At 42.8% G+C, this 9,178-nt stretch overlaps 1 protein-coding gene across 1 annotated transcript; it reads right to left on the reverse strand.

Annotated features, from left to right (window-relative positions):
* Positions 1 to 4,074: 4,074 nt before the first annotated feature.
* LOC148009325 (RAN GTPase-activating protein 2-like) lies at positions 4,075 to 6,448 on the reverse strand. The gene has a single exon (XM_087673613.1). The coding sequence runs from the start codon at positions 6,226 to 6,228 to the stop codon at positions 4,537 to 4,539; it is 1,692 nt and encodes a 563-aa protein (XP_087529739.1). The 5' UTR covers positions 6,229 to 6,448; the 3' UTR covers positions 4,075 to 4,536.
* Positions 6,449 to 9,178: the final 2,730 nt, after the last annotated feature.

Consider the following 9,178-nt stretch of genomic DNA (forward strand, 5'->3'; position numbering starts at 1 on the left):
GATAGCCCCCGTTTAAAGCTTCAAGCCGCCTCACTATCCTAGTGTCTCTTTCATCAAGAACACATTCCTTACAGTGGTTTGAAGCAAGGCCAGCATTCAAACCCTGACACTTGTGGATAACCCCCCGCCCCCCCCCCCCCCCCTCTAAAGCTTCGAGCCTCAGTATCCTAGTGTCTCTTTCATCAAGAACACATGGATAGCCCCACTCTAAAGCTTGAACCCGCCTCAGTATCCTAGTGTCTCTTTCATCAAGAACACATTCCTTACACTAGTTTGAAGCAACGCCATCATTGAAACCCTGACACTTGTGGATAACACATTCACACATATGAACTATACCTTCCCTAACTTTTCCTCTTCGGGCAAAATACAAGATACAACACACAAACCCCCCCCCCCCCCCAAAGCTTCGAGCCTTAGTATCCTAGTGTCTCTTTCATCAAGAACACATGGGCCAGCATTGAAACCCTGACACTTGTGGATAACACATTCACACGTATGAACTATACCTTCCCTAACTTTTCCTCTTCGGGCAAAATACAAGATACAACACACAACCCCCTTAAAGCTTCGAGCCTTAGTATCCTAGTGTCTCTTTCATCAAGAACACATGGATAGCCCCCCTCTAAAGCTTCAAGCCACCTCTTCAGGCAAAATACAAGATACAACACACAAAACCCCCTTCCAAAAAATGTCAAGCCTCCGTGTCAACCAATGCTTCTACACATCAATACACATTCGCACATATGAACCATACCTTCTCTAAATTTTCCTCTTCGGGCAAAATACGATATGCAACACACAACTTGATTGTGTCACTTGCCGAGCCCCCCTCCTTCGCATGTAGAAGCAGAAGCAGACAATGCTTCTACACATCAATACACATTCACACATATGAACTATACCTTCCCTAACTTTTCCTCTTTGGGCAAAATACAAGATACAACACACAAACCCCCCCACACCCTTCGCATATAGAAGCAGAAGCACACAATGCTTCTACACATCAATACACATTCACACATATGAGCTATACCTTCCCTAACTTTTCCTCTTCGAGCAAAATACAAGATACAACACACAAAATGTGATGCTTCTACAGATCAATACACATTCACACATATGAACTATACCTTCCCTAACTTTTCCTCTCCGGGCAAAATACAAGATACAACACACAAAACCCCCCCCCCCCCCCCCCCGCCCACACCCTTCACATATAGAAGCAGAAGCACACAATGCTTCTACACATCAATACACATTCACACATATGAACTATACCTTCCCTAACTTTTCCTCTTCAGGCAAAATACAAGATACAACACACAAAACCCCCTTCCAAAAAATGTCAAGCCTCCATGTCAACCAATGCTTCTACACATCAATACACATTCGCACATATGAACTATACCTTCTCTAAATTTTCCTCTTCGGGCAAAATACGAGATGCAACACACAACTTGATTGTGTCACTTGCCGAGCCCCCCTCCTTCACATGTAGAAGTAGAAGCATGAACTATACCTTCCCTAACTTTTCCTCTTCGGGCAAAATACAAGATACAACACACAAACCCCCCCCCACACCCTTCGCATATAGAAGCAGTAGCACACAATGCTTCTACACATCAATACACATTCACACATATGAACTATACCTTCCCTAACTTTTCCTCTTCGGGCAAAATACAAGATACAACACACAAAATGCGATGCTTCTACACATCAATACACATTCACACAAATGAACTATAGCTTCCCTAACTTTTCCTCTCCGGGCAAAATACAAGATACAACACACAAACCCCCCCCCCCCCCAACACCCTTCGCATATAGAAGAAGAAGCACACAATGCTTCTACACATCAATACACATTCACACATATGAACTATACCTTCCCTAACTTTTCCTCTTCGGGCAAAATACAAGATACAACACACAAACGCCCCCCCCCCCCCCCCCCCCCCCCCCCCCCCCCCCCCCCCCCCCCCTAAAGCTTGGAGCCTTAGTATCCTAGTGTCTCTTTCATCAAGAACACATGGGCCAGCATTGAAACCCTGACACTTGTGGATAACACATTCACACATATGAACTATACCTTCCCTAACTTTTCCTCTTCGGGCAAAATACAAGATACAACACACAACCCCCCCCCCCCCCCCCCCCAAAAAGCTTCGAGCCTCAGTATCTTAGTGTTTCTTTCATCAAGAACACAAGGATAAACCTTGACACTTGTGGATAAACCCCCCCTCCCCCCCCCCCCCCCCCCAAAAGCTTCGAGCCTCAGTATCCTAGTGTCTCTTTCATCAAGAACACATGGATAACCCCCCTCTAAAGCTTTGAGCCGCCTCAGTATCCTAGTCTCTTTCATCAAGAACACGTTCCTTACATTGGTTTGAAGCAAGGCCAGCATTGAAACCCTAACACTTGTGGTCACATGGATAACCCCCCCACCCCCCCCCCCCCCCCCAAAAGCTTCGAGCCGCCTCAGTATCCTAGTGTCTTTTTCATCAAGAACACATTCCTTACACTGGTTTGAAGCAAGGCCAGCATTGAAACCACCCCCTACTTCGCATGTAGAAGCAGAAGCAGACAATGCTTCTACACATCAATACACATTCGCACATATGGACTTATACCTTCTCTAAATTTTCCTCTTCGGGCAGAGAACACGAGATGCAACACAACCTGATTGTGTCACTTGCCAAGCACCCCTCAGTGTCAATTTGACAGTTGTGATTGCCCCTCTAAAGCTTCAAGCCTCATGGGCGACCACCCACACCTCCCAATAACCTTGGGCCAAAAGCCCATTTGAGCTTAGCAAACCACCTCTTCAGCTTCAAGCTCATGTGAACAGATCCTAAATGTCTCAAGACAGCTCCAACTCAAGGGCATCCCATATTTTAATAGCTTTCCAGATCACCAGAAAGTAAATTTCAGAAACCCCATTTCTACAATCCTTTACAAGTAACAAGCCCATTTGAGCTTAGCAAACCACCTCTTCAGCTTCAAGCTCATGTGAACAGATCCTAAATGTCTCAAGACAGCTCCAACTCAAGGGCATCCCATATTTTAATAGCTTTCCAGATCACCAGAAAGTAAATTTCAGAAACCCCATTTCTACAATCCTTTACAAGTAACAAGCCCATTTGAGCTTAGCAAACCACCTCTTCAGCTTCAAGCTCATGTGAACAGATCCTAAATGTCTCAAGACAGCTCCAACTCAAGGGCATCCCATATTTTAATAGAGCTTTCCAGATCACCAGAAAGTAAATTTCAGAAACCCCATTTCTACAATCCTTTACAAGTAACAAGCCTAAATAGACATTCTGAGGCACACAACATAGACTTTATTCTGAATCTCAGAAAATAAAATCTCAGAAACACCATTTCCACAATCCTTCATAAGTAACAAACCTTAAAAGACAATCCAAGGAATATACTTTCTGAGGCACACTAACAGAGACTATTCCGAATCGCTAGAAAGTAAAATCTCAGAAACACCATTTCTACAATACCTCATAAGTAACAAACCTTCAAAGACATTCCAATGCACATAAACACAGACAGAATTCCCAGTCACCAGAAAGCAAAATCTCAGAAACACCATTTCTGCAATCCCTTATAAGTAAACAGCCTAAAACATTCAAAGACACAAGCACAGACTGAAATGAAATTGGCTCACATAAAGGATGATCACTCATCTCCCTAATAACACGCCCAACTTCTAGCAACACTCACTCAGACGAGTAGCAAATAGTTACAATCAAAACATTGCCTAGACATGAAAACATTTTATATTAGCTATATATCATTTTAAGATATCAAACACCATCACATTGCATAGCACACTTAAGCAATACATTGAATAGCACAGACTGAAATGAAAATGGCTCACATAAAGGATCAATCATCTCCCTAATAACACGCCCAACTTCTAGCAACACTCACTCAGACGAGTAGCAAATAGTTACAATCAAAACATTGCCTAAACATGGAAACATTTTTTATTAGCTATATATCATTTTAAGATATCAAACACCATCACATTGAAGAGCACACTTAAGCAATAAAATTGATGCATTGTATTTCCCTGAAAGTGTCTGTTATTACAGATACTTAGACAATATGTTCAGTAGTACAGTCATAGTGAACATCATATTTATACACAAATACAATACCAATTATGCTAAATGATGCACTGATGACAAAGCCATTCCCTGAAAGTGACTGCAGTTACAGCTACTACGCCTTCCTTAGAGGGATGGGCAATACATTGGTGCATTGCACCTACTCTTAACTAAATCTGCTCTTCATCAAGAATGAAGAGACAATCTTTCTTGCAAATAAATGAGCCTCCGACTCCTTTCAAAGGAAAAAGGAAGCAGAATAAGTAAGCCCTGACCCTAAGGTAGCTTTGAAAAATGTAGAATAACTAAGTAGTGCGGTGACTTAGATGAACACCAATGAGTATTTAGTAGAGAGTATACAGTGAAGATCACCAAGAAATGAATTCGAATGTATGCTTCATGTGCTGACTTATACTTTCACCTTGCCAAACTGTGCATGCAACTCATCATCAGCATCATCTCGTTCATCTTCCTCGTCTTCTTCTTCATTGTCATCTCCTTGGTCTTCCTCATCATTATCCTCCAAGGTCCCCAAGACTGAGGTGCCATGCAATCCCTTTTGCAGTACCTCTTTCAAAGCTTCAATGCCAGCTTCTGATATATGGTTCCCATTGAGGCTCAAGAGCTTGAAGCCTGGCTTTACAGCCACAGCTTGCGCTGCAGCACATGCTCCTATCCTCCCTATATCAGTTTCGGACAGATCCAGCTCCAGAAGCCCTTCATGACCCTTAAGGAGGGCATCACACACAACTACTACCCCTGCATCCTGGAGTTCATTCTCAGACAGGTTGAGTTTTGTTAGTTGAGTCTTTGATGCAATGCAGTCAGCCAGCTTTCTTGCTGACAGAACAGTGAAGTCATTGCCAGCCAGTTCCAGAACTTGAAGACCTGGTGCACCTTCTTGAAGTGCTTCCAGCACCGCTTTCATTCCCTCATCTTCAAAACCAAGATAGCTCAGATAGACCTCCCTGAGATCCAAGTGTTGTTTCAATGGCTTTGCAAGAGCTATGCCAACATCAGAACCAAAAGGATTATCCCGTAAATCAATCTTTCTCAAACTGGATCCCGCCAATAAAGCATCTGCCAAAGCAATTCCACCATCTGTTGCAACACGAGTAGAAGAACATCTGAAATCCTCCAAAACTGGTGCTCCTTTCACAAGCTCTGAGAGAGCTATCGCTCCACCATCCCCAGTCATGTTGTTATGAAAATGCAGAATGCGCAATTTTTCTGAAGATGGAAGCAGCTCACAGATAGCCTGAGCAGCCTCCTCTGAGATGCCATTATTAATAAAATAAAGCTCTTCCAAATTACATTGAGACTGTAGGAGCTCAGAGAAAGCCCTTACTCCTTTCTCTCCCAAAGCATTATCTGACAAATTGAGATATTTGAGCCTGCATCCTTCCAAGGCAGCTGAGAAAATTGACATCACAGTCAGAGCTTCCTCTTCAGGCCTGCTAGCAACTATGTCAGCAAGGTTGACTTGAACAAGTTGAGATCTCAACGTCTCCAATATCCCCCCAGCAACTATGGCGGCATCCTCTCCAAAGCTCCTGTTGCTGAAGCATATACCAGAAAAAGTATTTCCTGGTACAGTAAGAGGTTTCAGAAGCTCAATAGCAGCTTCTTTCGTCAAGAAACCACGATTTCCATCAGAAATATCGAAAAAAGTACTCAATGCAGAAAGATCTGCCTCAGCAGCGGGAGTCTCAATAGCTCCAACAGCCTCTGAAACGGGAGAAAAGGACAAAGGCCCTCTCTTCAAGCACTCCAGCATAAGCCTGCTGGCCTCTTTGGCATAGAATTGCACCACAGCTAAATCCGCAGAGCTGTCATCAGCGGCAGCCTGCTGTGAGGCAGCCTGGAAGGCCTCCTCTTCGATGCGCGCAGCGTGGAGGGAAGCTTCTTCAGCACCAATTTGGCCATACCGCTCCGAGAAGAAGGAAACGGAGGAGAGGTGGCCGGAGAGCCGTTGGACGAGCGTGGAGCGAGTAACGGGGTTGGGAGGCCAAAGCCGAATGGAAGGCATGGGGCGAGGGGAGGATGAGGCCATGAGGTGAGGATGGGAAGGGCTTGAGGATGAGGCGGTGGCGGTGGCCATCGGGAATGAAATGGAAAAACAGGGAGTGCAAGCTTTCTGGCTATGAAGGTCAAGCAGGACAAAGCCTGAGTATATGTCTGTCTCCCTATCTACGAAGAGCAGGAGCGTACCTGGATATGCCGATGCGAAGAAGGAAAGGGCTATGCCGGAAAATGCTTGGAAATGCTTCTCCCCTCTGAGTTTTTCCAAAGTGCACAGCAGACGACTGGAGGGGAGAAATAGAGGGAGCCGATTTTTAGCTCGACTTAATAATCGTTTCAAGTCCGCCCTACACTATTTTTAATAAAACCCTGGCGTCCGCTCGAAAGCCTTTGCTTGTTCCAACGGATACCTTCCATTTTGAAAAAAAGCGCTTTAATTGAAATCGGAAAACCTCTCTCTTAGGATTTTTTGAAATGTTTTTGCTCTCTTCTAAGTAGGGTAAATTGTCGCTGTTCCTTGAGATAATCTTCCTATTCATACATCAACATCCTTATCTTCCTTGAAGATTGCCCAAAGATCCGTTGCTTTTGTACGATAATCTTCTTACTCAAAAATCAACATCCTTATACTCCTCCAAGATTGCCCAAAAGGGGACAAAGAGAAGGAACTAGTCTTTGCAAATTGCGACCACCTCTCAAAAGAGAGAGAGCAGTCAATCAACAAAGTGTGAAGATAATCCCGAAGTGGCAACTTTGTTAGTGGGAATACTCGGTGTGTCAAGTGCAATCATGAGTTTGATTCCTAGCTAAGATAGCTTCAGGGGCTACTTCACAGACATGCAAGTAGAGACGAGTGAGTCTATCAAATAAAAAATAAAATATGTCAAAAGGCACCGCATTTCGAAAAAAACAAAGGGTGCATGCTAATTTGGAATATGTGACCATTTCAAGCTTTAACTCCAAGTAATGCATTAATTAGGAACACAAGGCAACTAGCTACTAGTGGCTCCCATTGGCCAGCCACTTTGGATGAGACCAAAGTTGCATGCTTGTAGCCTTCATCCTCCTCCAAGCAACTTCATGAATAAGGGGAATGCTTGAAGGGAATGGCAATGTCCTAAAGATTGAAGATCCAATGGATGGACTAACTTCAAGCCTCTAATAGCAACATTGTTAACATGGTTAGAAATGAACAACATTTCAGAAGAGATATATTGCTCTCCACAATGAGAAAAAGGAGTCGAAGCATGTTGATGGGAAGAAGATTATCAAAGCCCTGGTCATGTTTTCCCTTCCTTGATTTAAACAAATATACAATGACTTCTCTCTAGCTAGACTACATTTCTTCTCCATGGGTAAGCCTTTTGACTAAGGAGGAATTTCAACATTGGTTTTTGTAAAAATACCATTGTCCTCCAATAGCTTCATTTCATAAGAAAGGTATGCTAGCTAGAACTAGTTGGATCCCTCAAGAGAGAGATTGGCTCCTCGAGAGCTTTGTGGGCCACAAAGAGGATCTCATGTACATGCTTCCTCGAAGCTCACGTTTCTCAATGGAGGGCATGCTGATACATGAGTACTCCATGTGGGTCTCATTCTATGGCTGCCTAAATGGTTTGAAAGTGAACAAGAGTTTTGCCAAAGCCCTTGGGAAGGTCCTATACATCCCCACAACCTCCTCTTAAACTTTAATTTTTCACGAAGTGTGCTTGATCACTTTGCATGTGACTTCGGGCAATCTTGAAGGAGTATAAATGGCTTGCTCTATGCCTTTGGGTAATTTTTTTTGAAAAAATGCACAAAGTAAGATTCTTATGACATCTTAAAGATAGTTTTGGAGAAATTCAAAAAGAAGATTGCTACTAGCTCTAAAGTGTGGCTTTATCTTGGGCTTTAGTAAAAAAATCTATAAACTTGGGCCCAATTCCTAGCTCCTCTAAATGCATTTACAACAACCAAGCAACAAGTGTTAAAGGTCCCATTGAAATCCATGGAGGATTCCTAAAATTCCATGTATGTCTAATGGCTATTGGCTTGTTCAAGTTCCAAGCCCTAATGGACTCCTTATCCATGTGGGGCCCTCCCTAAAGTAAGACCAATCGTGGTGATTTGCTTGTTGAATCATGTGTTTATCTTATTCCACTATTTCTTAATCATGGACACTCCCAAAATAGGCGCTCTTTTGACTCTTCACTTTTTTCAGATGAGAGACCATTTGGAGTGATCTTGAGCACTTTGGCTAGCTAACATCGGGAAGCTTTTTGTAACAAGTCTCTAGGTAGTCCAACATCCTCTAATCCTTATTTTCCATGCATTGACCTTGACCAAAGGGTATATTTTCTTTTGCTAAGGAAGAGTCTATTGTCCCTTCTTTGAGATCCTTACACTTTCCACAACTCTACAAACATTTCCCATAAGTACTATCAAGAAATCTGGTTATGTGATCATTAAAGGCTAGCTTGGCAATAGGCCAATCTTCTTTAATGTGGCTAATAACTTCTAGCAACCCCTGAAATTCTTTAGAGCTTAGTTTTTATCCCTCCTTATTGTTTCTAGATTCCTGCGCTACTTGAATGTGGCATCAAAGAGGTCACTCCACTTATTGATTCCTTTATTAGCCAACTACACACATAACTTTGGTTTTTGAATAGCCATGGCAATTGTGAGATTCTTATGAGGAAATCAAATTGTTAGCTTTCTCTTTTAGCTTTGCAATTCCTAATCACCTTCATCTTTATCAACCAAGACAAAGTTCCATGCAATAGAGTTATCAATCTACAACCCTAAGCGATAAAAAAGCTTCTCAACCTTTCCCCTTGCAAACTAATTAAAATAACATGTTGGCCATGCACACAAGAGAGGCCATGAGGATTTGCTTCAAAACCTTGCTTATGAAATTTGCAACCTTTATGGTGTAGGCTACCACCTTCTTTTGAAGTTTGGATACATCTACTTGAACTTCTACTTCATTAATACAACAACCCCTAGTGAGCAACCTAAGTAGCAAGAGACAATACCACACTATACCC

This window comes from Lygodium microphyllum, unplaced genomic scaffold (genome assembly GCF_053477565.2).
Source record: "Lygodium microphyllum isolate KBCC unplaced genomic scaffold, Lygodium_microphyllum_v1.1.10 scaffold_31, whole genome shotgun sequence".
Taxonomy (NCBI): Eukaryota; Viridiplantae; Streptophyta; class Polypodiopsida; order Schizaeales; family Lygodiaceae; genus Lygodium; species Lygodium microphyllum.

What these genes read in the sequence shown, in the direction of transcription:
- LOC148009325 (XM_087673613.1), bottom strand. Translation starts at nt 6,228, where the DNA reads ATGGCCACCGCCACCGCCTCATCCTCAAGCCCTTCCCATCCTCACCTC.